Source organism: Carassius auratus, chromosome 27, assembly GCF_003368295.1.
Source record: "Carassius auratus strain Wakin chromosome 27, ASM336829v1, whole genome shotgun sequence".
NCBI classification, from domain to species: Eukaryota; Metazoa; Chordata; class Actinopteri; order Cypriniformes; family Cyprinidae; genus Carassius; species Carassius auratus.
This window is the reverse complement of record NC_039269.1, coordinates 11072536-11092809: the sequence shown is the minus strand read 5'-3', so window position 1 is coordinate 11092809 and position 20274 is coordinate 11072536. Positions and strand designations below refer to the sequence as shown.

Below are 20274 nucleotides of genomic sequence, written 5' to 3'. Positions count from 1 at the left end.
AAAAGGTGGCCAAAAATGAAAGATTAAGTGAATATTTGAATTAAATGTTTGGTCAGTAGCCTAAGCAAGGATTTGATTGTCATGTAAGTGTAACAGCAGCAATTACATGGCATTTGGCTCCCTTTGCAGGCATTTGTATTAACATGTACATAAATTGTTTATTTTGTATTTGCCTACATTATGTATTTTAACAGTGTTATTATTAACCAATCATTATTGCCTCATTGTTTATATATATATATATATATATATATATATATATATATATATATATATATACATACACGTATATATATATAATGCATTTTAAATCATTTTAAAGGCTGTTGATGGCTTAGGTCTGTTTTTATAGCCACAACAGCAACAAATCAAGATTACAGTATATTAATACCTATTTGTAAATTATTATTTGAAGTAACAAAACCATGGTTAATTTGCATTTACCATGGCTACAAGAAAGATGATTTGTGATGTTATTGTTAAAACCATTGGTCATTTTCGTAAGGCAACCTGAAAAATAAATAAATAATAACTTTCACAGGAATGTGCCTGAAAGTGATAAACGGGCCTTGTTTTTATAAATTATAAATGATTTATAATTTATTTTAATATATATTAAAAATGTATAATGTGTGCATTGTAGCTGACACCTAAATGAACACATTACAATTGTTTTATGACTGCAAGTCTTTTTCCTCAAATGCTATTGAGCTTCAAATTTGCATATGAGCATGTGAAAAAGTAAAATAATTTACATATGATTTACAGTTTATTTTAATAAATATCAAACATTCAATTCAATTGTGCATTATAGCTGAGACCTAGATGAACAATTACAGTTGTTTTTACATAAGTCATTTTCCTCAAATGCTACTGACATTCCCAAAATTTGAGACTCTCGAACGTCCAATGTCAAGCCAACTTTAAGCGTGTTTTTTTTCTTTTTACTTTATACCTGTTTTATTTTCTCTGAATGATGATGTCTTTTACCCGGGCATAGATGTCCATCCATCAATTATGAACATTCAGCCACAAACATGAGGTGAGAGTGGTCGCGAACACGGATGGGAGAATGACACAGGTTTTATATATATATATATATATATATATATATATATATATATATATATATATATATATATATATATATATATATATATATATTTATTTATTTTTTTTAGCAACTGGGAAGGTGCCCTTCGCAGACTGCATACTCTGCATATAGGGAGCGGCGGTACTGGTCTCAGTACAAGAAGAACTATTCTGGTACATCTAGAGAGCAAATGAGTTTCTTAAATACTGTACATCCCGAGGAGAAGAAAATATGAAGGAGAAAATTACCCCCAGTTCGAGGAGAGATTTCATTCTAAAGTCTCATCGAATGCAGTTCTACTGACAATCAAGAATCTGTTTGTGTCTGACTCTGCTGTGTACTTCTGTGCTCTGAGGCCCACAGTGAGAAAACTCAAGTCAAACCACATACAAAAACACAAGCTAAATCTTACTCAAAATTGTTTACCTTGTGCTTCTCCTGTTATATGAATATGAATTTGGCTTTTGAATACTTATGTAGGATTGAAACTAATCAAATACTTCTGCTTTCCTGTCCCAAACTTACCTTTAGTAACACAAGGTCCATTTGGAAATTTGGAAGGCACAGAGGTGTTGATAGTAGCCAAGGCCTGTAGGCCAGTATGTGTATACACAAGGGATCTGCTAATTGTCGCATATTTTGCTTGGTGGGGAAAGCTGTATTTTGCTGAATGGTCCGTTTGAATGTCTCAGATTAGATTTTTAGTAAACTCTTTCCACTGGGTGCCCTTTTCTTGGGGCTCTGCTCTTTCACCTTCTATCTCCCCCATCTCTCTTTCTGTCTCTTTCTCAGGTAACATGCTGGGTACATTTAACTGTGTATGTTTTACCATCCTTCATCTATTTGAAAGTGTAATCATAACAAAATACTTTTATTTATCCTATTTTAATTATAAAGTATGTGCTAACTACTTTATATACAATATACAATATAGTAAATATACAATATAGTAAATCAAAAGCAATGTTTCCCACATATTTTCTTATTATAACGTTAATTTTAATCATCTGTGTATTTACACTATCATGCTGATAACATTTTGTTAGTCTTTCGGCAATCCTACAGCCTAAACCACTGTGGAAACCACCCTTACACTTAATTTATACACAAGATTCTATTATAAAAATTTAATTTATATATATAATATGTGTGTTGTGTGTGTGTGTGTATATAGTGTAAGTATAACTTAATGTATAGTGATACAGATGATAAAAGGATAACCAACAGGACAAATGTATGTCATCAGTAAGTCATTGTTTCAACCCCAGAACGGTTTTAGACAAGGATGTCTCCTAAGCAACTGAGGTGTTCTGTTGGATGTAGTAATGAACACAGCAGTCTTCATTTAGAAATTAAATGAAAATAAAAATAAATTCTGAGTCAACATAAATTAAAATGGGAAAAATTACACAAGAAATTGAATAGATAATCACCTAAATGACAGAGTGGTTGTTATTAATGGATAAATGTGATACTGTATGTACAGTAATATAAATATTGTCGATAGTTTTTGTAAAATTCAGTGAAATGAGCCATTGTGCTTATCATAAGGAAGCCAAAAATCATATCTTTGAGGGACATGAAAAAGTCTTGCATGGTAGGAAAAGTCTCAGAATTACGGATCCCCGCACATGACATGCAAGAAAAAGTAAATAAATTGTGCAAACGATTTACTATTTTTTTCCCTCAATGTACTAAAATGTGCAAACGATTACTATTGCATTCCCTAGATTTACTATTGCGTTCGCTCGATTTGCTAAATCCTGCGCACGATTTAGTATGCTATTGTGTGCACGTTTTAGTACATTGAGGGAACGAATTAGTAAATCGTGCACACGATTTAGCCTTATATTTTTTCCTGCATGTCATGTGCAGGACTCCGTACAGAATAACTTTTATGCTCCACAGAAGAAATAATCATACAGGACTGGAATGACATGCATGAAGATAAATAAACGATTGCTAAGTTATTGCATATTGCATCCTGATTTTGGTTAACTATCCATTTAACTAAAATACAAATACATCCCTAGTTAAATAAAATACAACGCTATAAGCATCAAAATACACTAAAGATATTACTTTTTATTACTTATTATATTAATAGATTATAAAATAACATGTTCATCTTCAATTTAGAGCACTAGTCTAACAGCGACATACTTATCAATGGTAACCAAACTGTTGACAGTAACATTTCATAAGTTCTTATGAAAACCAAATCAAAACCTCAATGTGAGAGGATTACTGCAAACGTCTGCGTTACAAAAATATACTACAGGTGTGGAACACTAAATTCATGGTACATTTGCAAAAACAAAAAAAAAACAAAGCTAACCCATATTATATATGAACGTGTTTAATTTGCTTTTTCTGTGACAGACTGTCTGACATTGAAATATGATTAATGTTGTAGCTTGTAACTTGTGTAACAAAATTTACTAAGCACTCACTTAGAATTATTACTATTTAGAATTCATCTGTATCTTAACAATGATGGACAGGAAATTTGTTTCACATAATAGTAGCAATGAGTCAGGCCCTAAGAAAATGTTCATACAAAATAAAGCTTTTTCGTCTTGTCTTGTCTTGAAGTGTCAAAAGAGGAGGGACTTAGATCTGACATGATGTTGTTATGTCTGACAGAGACTGTGGTAGAAAAGATTCATTCTGACTCTTCTCAGACTGAACACTTGTATACAATGGATCTTCACTCAGTCGTTCTGCTGTATGTCTCAGCTGGTATGTTTATTAATTTAGCTCATTATTTAGTTGATTATTAAAAGAAGAAAATGAAAAATACAAATGTACCTCTTCTTTTTCAGTTGCTGTCTTTGGAAATGTCATCAAACCAAACAAAACCAATGTTTTTGCTGAGGAGGGTTCAAGTGTTACATTATCCTGTAGTTTTACTGACTCTAGCACTACAGATTATCTCCACTGGTATCGTCAGTATGGAAGTTCAAAACCTGAATTTATTGTACTCACGTATGACACTGTAAAAGATGCTCGGCAGTCTGATGTAGATTCAAGGTTCTCTGTTAACATTCCAAAAAGTGAACGTGTGGATCTGGAGATCTCCTCTGCTGCTGTATCTGACTCTGCTCTGTATTACTGTGCTCTGCAGCCCACAGTGACAGGAAACACATCAGCTCTCTACAAAAACCTGTTACACCGAGAGACAAGAGAGAAACTGAGATTCTAAACACAGCCACTTTTTATTATAGTATGGTAATTTTTGTGTGGCAGTATCAAAGACACGTTACGTTAAATCACTACAAAACAATCTTTTAGTTCACCAGTTACTTATAAGTAATCCTTCTGAATATTCTTAAGTTTAAGAAAATAATTATCTTGTTAACATTGAGATACTACGGTTTCAGTTTAAGCAATACTTGCAGTTACCCAGAAGAGGGCAGTATTTACTCAACATGACATTAAACAATACAGAAGCTTTTATAGGTCTCAATAAGCTCCTCCTCTGATCATCTTTACAATACCAAAAGCAAATCTCTCATACAGTATTTACTGATTTATCTAGACTTCAACATATATACAGTCATGTTACACAGTCTGAGTAATATATTTCTCTTCGTACTATTTGTTTTTGGTATGAATTCTTAATACAGCTAAAAATTCATGTAAGTTAAATTTGCATTGGAATCTACATTAAATATTCTTAAATCTTTACAAAGTGCAGCTCAGAGGACACAGTCGATCAGCCAGACAAACATGTGATTGAAATTGACGGACAGTCATTAAAATTACAGTGTAAATATAAAACAGATTAAGCACAAGAAAATGTATGGTACATCCAGAGAGCGAATGACTTTCCTAAATACATCCTGAGGAGAAACAGATATGGAGGAGAAGATAATGATGCTCAGTTCCAGAAGAGATCTGACTCTAAAGTGTCATCAAATTCAGTTCCACTGACAATCAAAGATGTGCGTGTGTCTGACTCTGCTGTGTACTTCTGTGCTCTGAGGCCCAGAAAACTCAAACCAGTCAAACCACATACAAAAACACAGGAGCTGAAACTTAGTCAAGACAGTTTAATATGGTCCAATTCAACTTTGTCAATTTTTCTATATGTACATGGATATACAGAGGGCTGAAATTGTATTTCTTTCAAATCTACGGTGTAAGACACCAACATGATTTTAAAATGTTTAAATATATTTACATTGTAGCGCAAACATGATTTTTTCTATGGCATCGCTGTGAAGCACCTTTATTTTTAAGAGTGTGGGGAGGTACAATTCAGTGCATCAGAGAGTTGAGAGAGTTCAATTTCCTAACAACTTGGTGGATGAAGCTGTTCTTCAAATGGCAGAAGCCTAAAGAAGGCATGTGAGGGGAGTGTGGTGTTAGCCACTATGCTGAGAGCTTTCCGCGTTAGTCGGGTATTGTAGGTGTCCAGAAGTCAAGGGAGTGTGACACCAATGATCTCTCCTGCTGCATTTACTATATGTTTCAGGGATTTCTGGTTGTGGATGTACAGTTACCAAACAACAGTGTGATGCAGTGTGGTGCCACAATATAATTAGCACATGATGGGTGCTGGGAATTTAGCTCTCCTCATTTTGTGAAGGAAATAAAGATGCTGTTGTCCTCTGTTATGTATACACTCAGAAATGTGATGCTGCTTTTGGTACTTGGTGTGTGCTCTCCGAAAGTTGACAACGATCTCCTTTGTTTTCTCTATATTTTGAGATATTGTTGTCGCTGCCCCACCTGGCCAGTTGTAACACCTAATTTATTTAGTTTGTCTCATCATTGTTGCTGATGAAACCCACCACAGTTGTGTCATGTGCAACTTTATGAATAGGTTGCTGCTGTACATTGGTGTGTACTGTGTAGTCATGGTTTAGCAGGGTGAAGAGCAGAGGGCTGAAAACACATCCTTGGGGGACCCCTGTATTCAGTGTGATGGTGCTGGATGTGTTGTTGCTGACACAAACTGCCTGTGGTCTTGCAGTGAGAAAGTCCAGCAACCAGTTGCACAGGGAGGTGCAGCAGGTCGAGTTTCTGTATTAACTGCTATGGATGGTGGTATAAATACTGAAGTGAAATGAACAGCATTCACACATAAGAGTCCTTTGTGTCCAAAAGGGAGAAGGCGAGTGGAGAGCAATAGAGACTGCATCATCAATAGACCGGCTGGCCTAATATGCAAACTGGAAGGGGAATGAATGTGAATGTTGCTTTTATTTACTAATTTTATTCACAAAATTATATATATTTAACATGTTAACACGTTATAATAACTTTTAGTTTAATATAAGAATTTTTATAAATCATTAACAAACATTATAATGCTTAACAGATCATTAGTTACGTATTATGCATATATACATAGCTAGAAATAAGAGATAAAGTTCTTGTTAATAGTTACTAATGAACTTACTAAACATTACCTAATGATTAACATATGATTATTTATGGTAAACTGAAATGTTGTCAGTAAACTTTCAATTCGATCTTCATTTGTTGGTCTTTGTTGTGTCAACCTCTAATTACACATCTTTACAAATAATCTATTAATGATGTGTTCATGTTTTTGCAGTAGCAAATCTAAAGTGAAACAACTGTGTTTTGATGCTGTTTACTGTACTCTCTATATAATTTGTCTCTATTTTTACCAAATAAACACTACAGCAGTGACCAGTGGGTGAACCTTATTCAAACTGAAAGTAAGAGAGTAAAAACAGTTATTCAGATACTATTATTGTCATTATAATAGTGTGGGCAACTCTATTAAATATAATATCTCCATCTTTAGACACATTAGGAATAGTTTGACAAGGATCTTTCATGTATTTTAATGCCATGATCTCTCCACACATCACCTACTGTTTGTCCTGTTGGTGTCAGGCCAACGAGACCACACTTAAACCGCTCAGATCGGTTTATAATCAGGAGTTAAAGGTGCTTGACAGAAAAGCCCCTCGCTATCATCACTGCAATATTCTCAGTAAATATAAAATATTAAGTTTTGACTCCCTTATTCGATATTCAAATTTAAAAACCATTTTTAAAATTGTGAATTATATTGCTCCACCATCAATGAAAAAAATCATAAAACTTTATTCCGAACAAACATCCCGGTCCACTGCTCACAGAATTGGCGCTATCCCGAAGAGATCCTCTGCCTTTGCACAGACAACCTTCTCATTTAAAAATATTAAACAATGGAATCAACTCCCAGACAGTCTAAAGTTGTCTGTAGATCTGAATAATTTCTCTCGAATCTTAAAGAAATACATCCTCAATAACCAGCTGTGTCAGCATCAGCACACTTCAAGTTTACAAATGTAACATTGAGGTAAATGTTTTCGACTATGTTGTATATATTTTATGTTGTGATGGTTTTTCGATTAGCTTTTCATTTAAACATCTGATTAGTTTTAAATGGTTATTGTTTAACTAATATTGCATGTATTTGTTAGTGCTACTGACAGTTATTTGTAATGTAATGTTTTAATATTCTGTGCACCTGCCCGGGACTGCAGATGGAAATTAGCATTTGCTAACTCTGGTACAAAACATCTTTTCGTAAGATTAATGTATTTTGTACATTGTCACAAATAAAAACAAATCGACAAATAAACTAGCATTCAATCAATATGTTTATTATAATACCAAAAAATCAGTTGTTATAAAATTATATTATAATTATACATTTTTTTTTAGGCTTTTCATAAATCTGTTATTTTAATGCTTGGTTGCTTTTAATTTATTTAATAGTTAAAGTTTCAGTCTATTATCGTGTGTAAAACAATGTGCAGGTAGAATGTGCCACAAGGTGGCAGTGTTCTCAGACATTTCATAGGACATGCAATAACAGAATTTGAAAAAAATTATGCTAGACTACATTTTTATATCATGTGAAAAGTGACTGAAAGGCAGGCAGATTTTTTGTGTATTTTATTTTATTTTTATCATATTTCATATAAAAATGAAGGTTTCACTGGTGACATAAAAATGAAGGTTTCACTGGTGACACACTCACAGAGTTCAGGAAGTTCCTGAATGTCTTTATAACTGAACAGCAGAAAGCATCAGTAACACACAGTCAGAGCACAGAGAGAAATAACACACAACTGATCTGATCATATTCACTATGAAAAAATACATGCTGCTGCTTTTCATTATGGCATCAGGTGTGTCATTTATGATTACTTTAAATAATTTAGCTGCTATTACCTATTTTATTTATTTTCTTTCAAAACACTTGTAATTTATATCTTTAGTGATATACAGTGTTTAAAATAAAACAAAATGAGCTAATATTGTGCTTAATGTTTGCAGATGTGACGGCTGTGGACAAAATTGAGCCAAATAAAGGGATGAGCTTCATCAAAACAGAAGAAGAGTCTGTAACGCTGAGCTGCTCATATGAGTCAGACAGTGAATATGTACGTCTGTACTGGTACAGACAATATCCTAATGGAGGACCTCAATATTTATTATATGAAGGAGCACGATCAAACAGTTTGAAGGACAGTTCTGATCCTCGATTCCAGTCAAGAAGTTCTCGCATATCGACTGAACTCATCATTAGTAGTGTGACTGTGTCAGATTCAGCTCTCTACTACTGCGCTTTAAGAGTTGCAGCCCAGTGATACAAATCATGAAACAAGTCGTACAAAAACTTCAAGCCATTTTTTCCTTTGAAGTTATTATTATGAAAACCAAATCAATAATAACTGCAAACACCTGAGTGAGGTTGAGAGAAGGAAATGTTTTATAAAAAAAAAAAAAAAAGAATGGGGTAAAAATGCTTAAAAGGGTTTAGGTTTGCAGCTGTGTGTTACAGAAATGCACTACACGTCATTCATGGTACATTTGCAAAAAAACATAGAGCTTGCCCATATTATATAAGAATATCGTCCCCTTGGAATTATAAGGTTCTACTACATTTTTCTTCAAAATTGAGTTATTCCCATATTGTATTCTGTGATACCTTATTTACATTATGTGATAGATTTTTTTTATGTTGTATACATTATGGGATTTTTATTTAAAAATCAATAAGGTTTTTATCTACACAGTCAAATGGAATTGAAACACTTTGAAGCTCAATATCTCAAAACTACTTGGAATGCAGACAGAATGTCATAATTCCAAGGGGACGATATGTGTTTCATGTAGCTATGGTTTTTATTTGACTGTGACAGACTGTCTGACATTAAAATATGACTAATGTTAATTTAAACTTGTGTAACAAAATCTACTAGGCACCCACTCAGCAGTAATGAGTCAGGCCCCAAGAAAAACTATTCCTACAAAATAAAGCTTTTATTTTGTCTTGAAGTGTCAATAGAGGAGGGACTTAGATCTGACATGATGTTGTTATGTCTGACAGAGACTGCGGTAAAAGATTCATTCTGACTCTTCTCAGACTGAACACTTGTATACAATGGATCTTCACTCAGTTATTCTGCTGTGTGTCTCAGCTGGTACAGTATGTTTATTAATTTAGCTCATTATTTAGTTGATTATTAAAAGAAGAAGATGAAAAATACAAATGTACCTCTTCTTTTTCAGCTTCTGTCTTTGGAAATGTCATCAAACCAAACAAAACCAATGTTTTTGCTGAGGAGGGTTCAAGTGTTACATTATCCTGTAGTTTTACTGACTCTAGCTCTACAGAATATCTCCACTGGTATCGTCAGTATGGAAGTTCAAAACCTGAATTTATTGTCCTCACCTATGACTATGCAGAATTGGTTCAGCGCTCTGATGTAGATCCAAGATTTACTGCTAATGTAACAAACAAGGAACGTGTGGATCTGATCATCTCCTCTGCTGCTGTATCAGACTCTGCTCTGTACTACTGTGCTCTGGCGCCCACAGTGACAGGAAACACAAGAACACTGTACAAAAAACCTGTTACAATGAGAGGCGAGAGAGAGAATTTATATAATCTAATGTAAAAAGGATCAAAACATAAAATAAAGCAACATTCTAAAATGAGTCAAATTCTTTTTTTTTATCTGTGAAAAAGCAAAACAGGGAAGCTGTGGTCTAATGGTTAGAAAGTTGGACTTGTAACCGGAAGATTGTGGGTTTGAGTCTTGGTAGTGGCTTGTACATGACTGAGGTGCCCTAATCAAGTACATAACCTTTAATTCCTCCCTGGGTGCAGCAGCAAAGCTCACTATTATTGTGCTCTAAGAGTATCATTCGCCCAGTTATACAAAACATGTAACATGTCACACAAACACCCAAAGCTCTTTTCCGCATTGATTTATTTAAAGTGAAAACCACATAAAAATATATCTATCCATTCCTGTTGAGGCCTGTCATAAAACTTCAAAGACACTTATGTGGTAAGTTTTATACACAGTCTTAAAGCACCTTAAGCATTTGAAATTACATTTTAATTAGTATTATTTATTTTTCCCAGAAAATGGAAAATTCATTTTAATATGAAAAAAAAGAGTTCATGAGAACAATAAAGTACTTGTGCCTTTGTCCACCACAACAAAATTCAAAATAAACTATGATGAAAAATGTGCTGAATATGTTTTGCATGTTTATGCATCGTTTGGTTATTAACCTGGATTTCAGATGTTTTTGAATGTGCCAGAGGGAGGAGTCAAAGAAACCTTCTTAAACAAACTGTGTAGTGCAGATCAAGTGCACTTGCTCACTAGTACATACAGCCACTCTTTCTCAGACTAGATCAGGGGTGAGAATAAGATCTGGATTTATATTAGACTTCATTTTTAAAGCAAGAAAGATGACAGACTGGATAAAACAAACTATCATTGTTTTCATATATGTCTGGGGTAAGTAAAAAAATGTTCTTTTTAATACTCTTTGTAATACTACAAGGTTATTTTGAATGTTTATGAGATTGCTTTGCTGATGTTGTTCATGATTTGATTCTACAGGAACAGAATCACAGGACAGTGTTGAGCAGAAAACAAGAGTTCAGACTGTTTATGAAGGTGGAACTGTAATAATCAACTGTACATATCAAACACAGCTCACCCCGACTCTATTTTGGTACCAGCAAAAAGTAAACAGAGTTCCTAAATACATGCTTCAAAGAGTTGGTAAGACTGGAGATGAAGATAAAGAGTTCAAAGACAGATTTAATGCACATATCGACACATCTTCAAAATCAGCTCCTCTGACAATCCAGAATCTGCGTGTGTCTGACTCTGCTGTGTACTACTGTGCTCTGAGGCCCACAGTGAGAAAACTCAAGTCAAACCACATACAAAAACACACAACTTAAACACAGATGGCATTGTTTATTCACAGTAAACATTTTAGAAATGTCAAAATCTACAATAAAGTTATACTGAAGATAACACAGTCAAAAGAACTATTTAATGTTATTTTGATATTAATTTATCTTGATATTAATTGTATTTGATTGCATAATTTCAACTTTAAATGTGTTTTCTTGATTTTAAGGATGTTCACAGCATAATTGTATTGCTATGAACCATTAGATTATGATGCATGATGGAAACATACAGTAAAAATGTGTTGCATTTTATTAAATAATTATCAAATTAGAATTGATCTGTAATTTAACACTAATGGAGAGATAAATGTTTTTCAGATGATGCTACACTGTTGAGTCTGGCCCAAAATTGCATTCAAAATGTTTCTGACTCTGATGGAGAAAAGTTCTAAAACATTAAACACTAAAACATCTGGTTATTCTGTAATTCTTTGGTGTGGTTTATTTTGCTATTTACTGTAGTTACTTGTCTTTCACTTCAGAATTTTTATGTTATTTTATTTATTTGTATTATTGTACAGCACATTGGTCAATGTTGTTTTAATGGTGCTTTATAAATAAACACCAAACTGAAAACTGTTATTCTTTTAAGGACAATCATATTCCTAAATAAGGATCCATGATTAATTGTGGTTAGTTTGTTTGGTACAGTTGTAAAAATTGATCATGTGATTAGATCTTTCTTGTCTTCTCAGTGTCTGAATTGAGCTATAATATGAGGGAGGAGGGACTCAGTGTTCATATCTGACAGAGACTGTGGATGAATTGATTCAGTCTGACTCTTCTCAGAGTGAACACTTGAACAATGGATCTTCATTCAGTTATTCTGCTCTGTCTCTCAGCTGGTATTTATTTACATAATTATTTATTTAACACCTTTTCTCAAAACTTTTTTTACTAAAATGTAACCAATTAACTTTTCCTTTTCAGCTGCTGTCTTTGGAAATGTCATCAAACCAGAACAGCTAGATGTTTTTGCTGAAGAGGGTTCAAGTGTTACGTTATCCTGTACTTTTTCTGACTCTGGAGTTACAAACTATCTCCACTGGTACCGTCAATATGGAAGATCAAAACCTGAATTTCTTGTATTCACCCACAGCAAAGCAAAAATAGCTGAGGTGTCTAAGATAGATCCGAGATTCTCTGTTAATATTCCAGAAAGTGAACGTGTGGATCTGATCATCTCCTCTGCATCTATATCAGACTCTGCTCTGTACTACTGTGCTCTGGCGCCCACAGTGACAGGAAACACATCAGCTCTCTACAAAAACCTACAAAAAAGTATCTTCTGTTCACCAAGCCAAGTAAAATTTTGAAATATTTTACTAGCCCATGTAGCTGTTTTCTATTTGAATATATTTCAAAATGTAATTTATTGAACATCCTGGATCTGTTTTTTCCCGTTCTTCTTTATTCTTTTTTTTTTAATGTATTATAGAAGTATCAGATCGGGACTCGGTATCGGTAGATACTCAAAATGAAATGACTCGAAGGCAAAAAAAACCTGATCGGAACATTCCTAGTATAAAATATCAAAATATTAATAAAAAATACTTGAGAAGATAATAAAACTGATTGATTGATCCAATAATAACACCATATGTAATTTGGCTTCAGTCAAAAACATCCTTCACTTCAACTGAACACATTATTAAAGATGTGACTCTCACATTCAACCCTTTACTTTTATGCCAACTCTCAAAAAATAAAATAATGATCATAGCTCAATTTTCTACTTTCTGCTGTAATACAGGAGAAAACATTTGTTATCGTAACTGTTCCCCAGGAGTGAAGTGTAAACAGATCTGACAGTAAATTGAGTGCACTGAACAGTGGATATTTTTTTCTTCAGTTTTTCTCTTTTACAGTATGACATGTACTTATGTATTATATGTACTGTGAGAAATTTAAATAACATGCAGACCCTGCTATTATTGGCCATTCAATGGAGCCACACCTTTGAGCATTTTTAAATGCAAATGCATGATTATTGTAGGCTGAGAAGTGTAAGTGTAAAATACTGTGGTAGAAATAACTCATTTACATGCACAAATGTGGTCAATAAACAATAAAGGTAATCATCTTCAGATCATTTACTACAAGAAAGATAAAAATTGGTGCATGATACTCATTGATATATCCAGTAACTAAATATATTTACAACACAGAGATGACTAGCTAGTTTCAATCATGGGTTCTAAAACATTTCCGAATTATGTGAAAAATGGTTTAAAATAAAAGAGTTATAAAGTTTTTTTTAAAAGCAATTTCAAACTTCATCCACAAGGAGTCAGCATCACCATCTCCATGTATGAGTAGATCATGTGACGACACAAACATTTAACCTGTTAACTGTAACCTTTGTTTTAAAAAAAAAGACTTCTTTGTTGCCTTTTTCTCAATCACATTTTATAAATCATCAGAAATTATACTGAAAACTTAAAATCTCAAAATTCATCCTTTAAAACCCATTTTAAAATCACCTCTGGATAATTTAAAAGAAACTGATTCACTGGAATTAAGATTAATAAATGTTTGTTTACTTTGCTAATAATTCATGTTAATGACTTACTTTTTCATATCCACAGGACTGGGTTGAACAGTCTTTAAGAGAAATTATTGAAAGTGAAGGAACTCAAGTTATTTTAATGTGTAATTATACTACTACTTCTACAAATCCGTTCCTCTTTTGGTACAAACAGCAACCAAACAGATCACCGGCATTCATTCTGAATCAATACACCACTGAGCCTGATTTTATCAAGAAATATTCTGCAACACTGAACTCCACACCAAGAACATCTCCCATTATTCAAGCCTTAAGTGTTCCTGAATCCAGCTTTCTGTTAAAATACCCTTCTTTCTTTGTGCTATGTGAGTGTCTCCTGGTTCCCTGTTTATTTCCCCCTTGGTTTATGCAAATAAAGACTATTCTGTATGAAGCTCCATCTCTGCACTCTTCATTCCCTCTTTAGCAGCGACGTAACAGATGACAGGACCTTAAACAGTAAGCAGTGCTCCTTCTTTCCATGTTTTTGTTTCCTTTATTCCAAATTATTTTGTTTACCGTCATGCCCCCCTGAGCTGCCTGCCCTGCATTGGCTTCTTAGTCTCCCTGCTCCTCCATTGTGCCCTAGTCTGCCTGCTCCGCCATAACTCCTTAAGATATTTGCTTCACCATGGCTCCCTGAACTGCCTGATCCGCAATGGTTCCTGGAATGGGTACTGTACCTCCCTGGAGGCCTTCTGTCCCATTTAAGCCTGTACCTAGGGGCTTCCAGAGTGCCAAAACGACCTGAGTCCAGCTTCTTGTTAAATCATCCTTCCTCCTCGTTCCTTCTCAGTAGCAGCAGTGTGACAGCAACCAAGTTTAAATTCATTTCACTAGTCCACAAATTATCCCTTAAATTTATTACAAATATTTTAAAATTTAGCAGATCTGCCTCAGCATAACAATTAAGAGGATAAAATAAAACATACTAGAACTAGATTAGAGAAAGATGTGCAGTGTTATTGCAGATTTAAGAGACAGGTCACTTTTAGAAGGTGTAAGCAGGTCATCAAAAACATTGGATAGACTATAGTCAAAACATCTGATTTGGCCATCCAGACCTGCAGTGTAAATGCGGTCTAAATGAATGTTTTTTTGTTTTAAACTATGTGCAGATGTAAGGGGGATTTGGCATCAAAGAGGAATTTGGCATATTGATCCAAGATGATCTTGTTACATTTGCTATACTGTCACAAAACTCAGTCCTGCTGCCACACACGTACAATAATAGTCATTTAGCATTCTGCCTTGACCTTTAAGTGCATTTGTTATACATATTGTCAAATAATCTTATCTTACGTTTAATTAACTTTTCACTGAAAATATAAACTTAAATGCTGAAAATGTTCCTCTGCTTCTACTAATATTATGGCTTAATATAATTAAGTAGCATTTACTGAATGCTTAATTTCAAATCACTATATATAGGTGAAACCACAGCAGAAAGCACTGAGGAATCTGCTGCAGTGCGTTAAAATGTTACTTTATGCTGCAGTTATTCCTCTGCACAATCACTTCAGTGGCACCCTCAGTTTCCTGGATCAGCTCCTCAATTTCTTGTGCTAATAATGGAGAGTGTGAAAGAGATTAGGACCACTGACATAGATCCCAGATCCCGTTGTGCAGGTGATGTTTCAAAACGTTGAACCTGACAGAGACGTGTAATTTAAGCTAAGGATGTAAGCACACGTACAATGATGACACTCCTATTCTAAGCAAATATTCATGGGTGCATCCAGTGAATAAACAGCCTAATAACATACAGAGGGATAAGTATAGTGGGGATCAAGCATTAAAAAATATATTTATAATTATCTTGATGATAAAGAATTAAGGTTTACAAAATAGTGTCATGTTTAGCAATTTCAAACTTCATCCACAGCTTCATGAGCCTCAAGTCAACACAAGTTCTTCAGTGAGCATTCAACAATCATATTATAATAGGTTATCCAGTGGAAATCTGACCTGAATTAGAAATTCAAAATCTAATTTAAATCCAAAAGTATTTACACTTTGAAACATTCATGTTCACTTTATTGGTTCATTAAGAATTCATGTTTGTATGAATAAATACAAATATACTATAATCCCTTGCAGCAAAAGCTTTCCTCTAACTAACCAGCTGCAGAGCAAAAACATGAGAAGCAGCAGAAAGCAGGAAGTTCCAGTGTGTTTGAGAGTGAAACAGAGACTCACAGTAACACAGATCTACAGCTCAGAGCACAGACAACATTAACACACACCTGATCTGACCTAGTCAACATGGAAAAACACCTGCTGCTGATTTTAATTCTGACTTCAGGTAAAACATTTTCAGTCATTACAATATTCAGACATATTCAAATTAAATACATTTATTCGAATTAAATACATTTGTGTTACTTGATTCAGAAATTATTTTGATAATTTGTTTTAGGTGTGATGACTGCAGACCAGATTGGACCAAATCAAGAAACTAGTTTCATGAAGAAGGAAGATGAGACTGTGACCCTCAGCTGCACATATGATACAAGCAGCAGTTATGCTTATCTGTACTGGTATAGACAGTATCTTAATGGAAAGCTTCAATATTTGTTATTTGAGCCTGCACGATCGGGTAGTGCAAGAGGGAGCCCTGATGATCGTCGCTTTCAGTCGACTACATCACACACATCCACTGAACTCACTATTACTCGTGTAACTCTGTCAGATTCAGCTCTCTATTATTGTGCTCTAAGAGTAGGAGCACAGTGATACAAAGTTTGTGTGAAGCCGTACAAAAACTCTAATTCTTTTTTCCCTTTGATGTCAAGCCATATCAAACCCACAATCTATAATTCACACAATTTAATTTCACATGTGGAAGCACACCTGTGTGCGGTTACTGAAAATGTAATGAATAGGAAACACAATCCTTCCTGAATTACATTTTAGAACTACATCACAACTTTCTAGAAGGAAGTTTTCCCACTGCAAAACAAATTATTCAAATAGTGCAAAATAAAATGTCCAATGAATGTAACTTTATTTCTTATTTATTCTTAGTTAGAGTTACTTAATATCTGTTAATGATTGTTAATTTTATGCCCCATCTTTTCCAGTGTGCTGGGGAGAGCACAGTGTCGATCAACCTTTAAGAGAAAAGACTTCTGCTGAAGGAGATCAAGTGTATGCTCTCATGAATTCTGCAAATGCTTATCTCTAATGTTACGTTGCATGTACAAATAGCTACCAAACAAATCACCAACATTCATTCTGAGTGACTTTCCATTGGTAAGGGAACTACAGAGCCTGAGTTTCTGGAGAGAATTGATGTAAAACTGGACTCCACATTAGGAACAGTTCCTCTGTCAATCCAGAATCTGTGTGTGTCTGACTGTGTACTACTGTGCTCTGAAGTCAAACCACATACAGTACAAAACTTACTGTAACTAACTGTACAGATGTGTTTGTTTCCTTACAGTAAACATTTCTGAAATTCAAATTTTTATTTAATTGCATGATTTCAACTTTCAATTATGTAAATGTGTTTTCTTGGTTTTAAGGATGTTCACAGCATAACTGTATTGCTAACATGAGCCACTGAATTATGATGCACAATTGAAACATAAGTATGTGTTGCATTTGATTAGTGAATTACCAAAAGTAGGATTTATCTGTAATTTAACATTGATGGAGAGATAAATGTGTTTCACATGATAATACATTGCAAAATTATATTAAAAATCTTTCTGACTCTGATGGAGAAAAAAAGTCTAAAACATTAAAACATCTGGTTATTCTGTAATTCTTTGGTGTGGTTTATTTAACCATTTAGTTACTTTTCTTTCACCTCAGAATTTTTATGTTATTAATGTATTTTTATTACAAAGAGTATGCCAGGCGCTCGCTCGCAGCTACATGTACACCTCATGGTTGTTGAATTTGTACGCGCATACTTTTATCATGCCAGCTGAAGGTTTATTTTTGCGCATGTGAAATAACATAATGTGCTCGTGAGTATGTCTTACACGCTCATAACTTTTGACTAAAAAATAATGCCATAGAGAAGGACCCTTTATAGTTGAATGAAAACAATGTCATTTCAGAAGTTGGCCACTGTGTGGCATAATCTATGATGCTGATTTATGAAGTCCCTGCTGTATGAGTATCCTCTGCAGACAGATTTGCACTGTTAGCCTTCAGACTAATATTGCCTGCTGCACATAAACTATATTAATCTGGTGGAGGAATTTACTTTTACTGACATTATTTCTTGGTAAGTAACAATTCAATTAAAATCTAACAGTGCATGATCATTAAACAAGAAAATACAGTATATACAGTGTTTTTTTTTTGACAGAGTGCAATACACAGGTTTCTGTCAATCAGCCAACAAGAGTTCAAACAGCTTCTGAACATGAGATGGATAAACTTCACTGCACTTAACAGTACCAGTGACCAAATACCCTCATCTTTACTGGTACTAACATAAAACCAATGAATTCCCAGTTTACATGCTCCGTAAACTCTCGACTGGATGAAGAAGCAGTGAAAAAGAATTCAAGGAAAGATTTTACGCAGATCTCAACAAATCCTCAAGCTCAGTTTCTCTGTCAATCCAGGATGTGTGTGTTTGACTCTGCTGTTTACTACTGTGCTCTGCACATCTGGACAAGATCTAAGAGCGCTGAAACATATCATTTTAACATGAACATATACTTTTCACTGTAAGCAGTGGGTGGAGTTTATTCACACTGTTGAGAGTGTGAGACAGAGACAGACAGGTGTTCGAATACTATTTTTGCAATCACTGTCTCTCTGAAGACATCATGTTTCTCTTTAACTGGATAATAATTCAACTCTGCATGGGTAAGATATATTATTATAAACAATATGCTTATTATAAAAATAAATCAATTTATTGTTAAAATCCATTTAGTGTTATTTAATGTTTTTTTTTTTTTTCACAGGACATTCTTTTGGTGACACAATACAACCTTTGTTTCAAGAAAAACATGATTCTGAGAGTAAAAATATGACTCTGTCCTGTAACTACAGCCTCACTAGCGGCACTAGTGTTAATATCCAATGTTATCGCCCGTATCCCGGAGCAAAACCTGAGTTTTTACTTTTTGTCACTGAATATTCTAGCAAATCTGAGCTTGAACTACGACTATTTTCAGAAGCTAAAAAAGAAATCAAACGTGTGGATCTGGTGATCTTCTCTGCTGCTGTATCAGACTCTGCTCTGTATTACTGTGCTCTGAGGCCCACAGTGCCAGGAAACACAGCAACAATATACAAAAACCTGATTAGCAACTATTACACAAAATAGCTTTAACAACAAGACCAAACTGTTAAAAAATAATAATTTAATACTGATGTCATTAGTAATACTGAGGTCTTTTTGAAGACCATCGGGATGCAAGTGACGGTTGAGTTTGGAATAAAAGAACATGAGTCAGCATTGTGAGAGAGATGAAAGTAAAGCCAGTGTTAAAACACCAATGATTAGGAAATATTACACTGCCACTGAATGCCCCAACTGACTCATCAAGTGCAGAGATCAGTCAAGACTTTATTCACTGTATGTTTTGGTGAATAAATAATATACAGGTGCATCTAAAAAAATTTTGAATGTTGTGGAAAAGTTGAAAAATGCATGTATGCATAATGTATGTGTATCCTAAGATTACTGATTGTACGTGTAATAATAATTAAGTAATAGTTTAATAAATACACAATACTACAGTCTTCTTCACAGTGGCTCCTCCCAGCAGTCAGATCATGTGATCTGAATTTACAGCTGCTTTAACAGATGCAGAAAGAGGAAAAGGATCACAACATCTCTGAATTTTTTTTGTATATAATGGCACTCTGGAAATGTACTATTGTGATCATAGTTTTATATATCTGGGGTGAGTAGGACTATTAAATAATGATTATTTTCAAATATATTTTTAAATTAAATTTCCTTATTTGTATAATGTGCACATTTTATCATTTTGTTTTAATGCAATTTCAGGTTGTGGTTCTCAATCTCAAGACAAAGTTGATCAGCATAAAAGGATTCAGTTTGCTTTTGAAGGTGACACTGTAACGATCAACTGTACATATCAGACAGCTTTTCCAGGCCCGACTCTCTTCTGGTACCAGCAGAAAGACAACGGAAATCCAAAGCACATGTTAAATAAATTATCTAAATCTGGAAACAGTGAGGAAGAATTCAAAGAGAGATTTCATGCAAATCTCAGCACAACTTCAGTTCCTTTAACAATCAAGAATCTGCGTGTGTCTGACTCTGCTGTGTACTACTGTGCTCTGAGGCCAACAGTGACTGAAACACACTCAACACTCAGACAAAAACTCTGACAATGCAACAACATTATGCTATTCAAT

General features: G+C 34.2%; 3 gene segments (V, D, J or C); all 3 read left to right on the top strand.

Annotated features, from left to right (window-relative positions):
• Positions 1 to 3669: 3669 nt before the first annotated feature.
• Positions 3670 to 4298, top strand: LOC113046306 (T cell receptor alpha variable 38-1-like). The segment is given in 2 exon segments: positions 3670 to 3835; positions 3919 to 4298. Coding segments are annotated over 2 exon segments (498 nt in total).
• A 5169-nt stretch (positions 4299 to 9467) lies between these two features.
• LOC113045454 (T cell receptor alpha variable 26-2-like) lies at positions 9468 to 10054 on the top strand. The segment is given in 2 exon segments: positions 9468 to 9558; positions 9647 to 10054. Coding segments are annotated over 2 exon segments (429 nt in total).
• A 1997-nt stretch (positions 10055 to 12051) lies between these two features.
• On the top strand, positions 12052 to 17049 carry LOC113046305 (T cell receptor alpha variable 38-1-like). The segment is given in 4 exon segments: positions 12052 to 12208; positions 12294 to 12653; positions 16331 to 16451; positions 16995 to 17049. Coding segments are annotated over 4 exon segments (576 nt in total).
• Positions 17050 to 20274: the final 3225 nt, after the last annotated feature.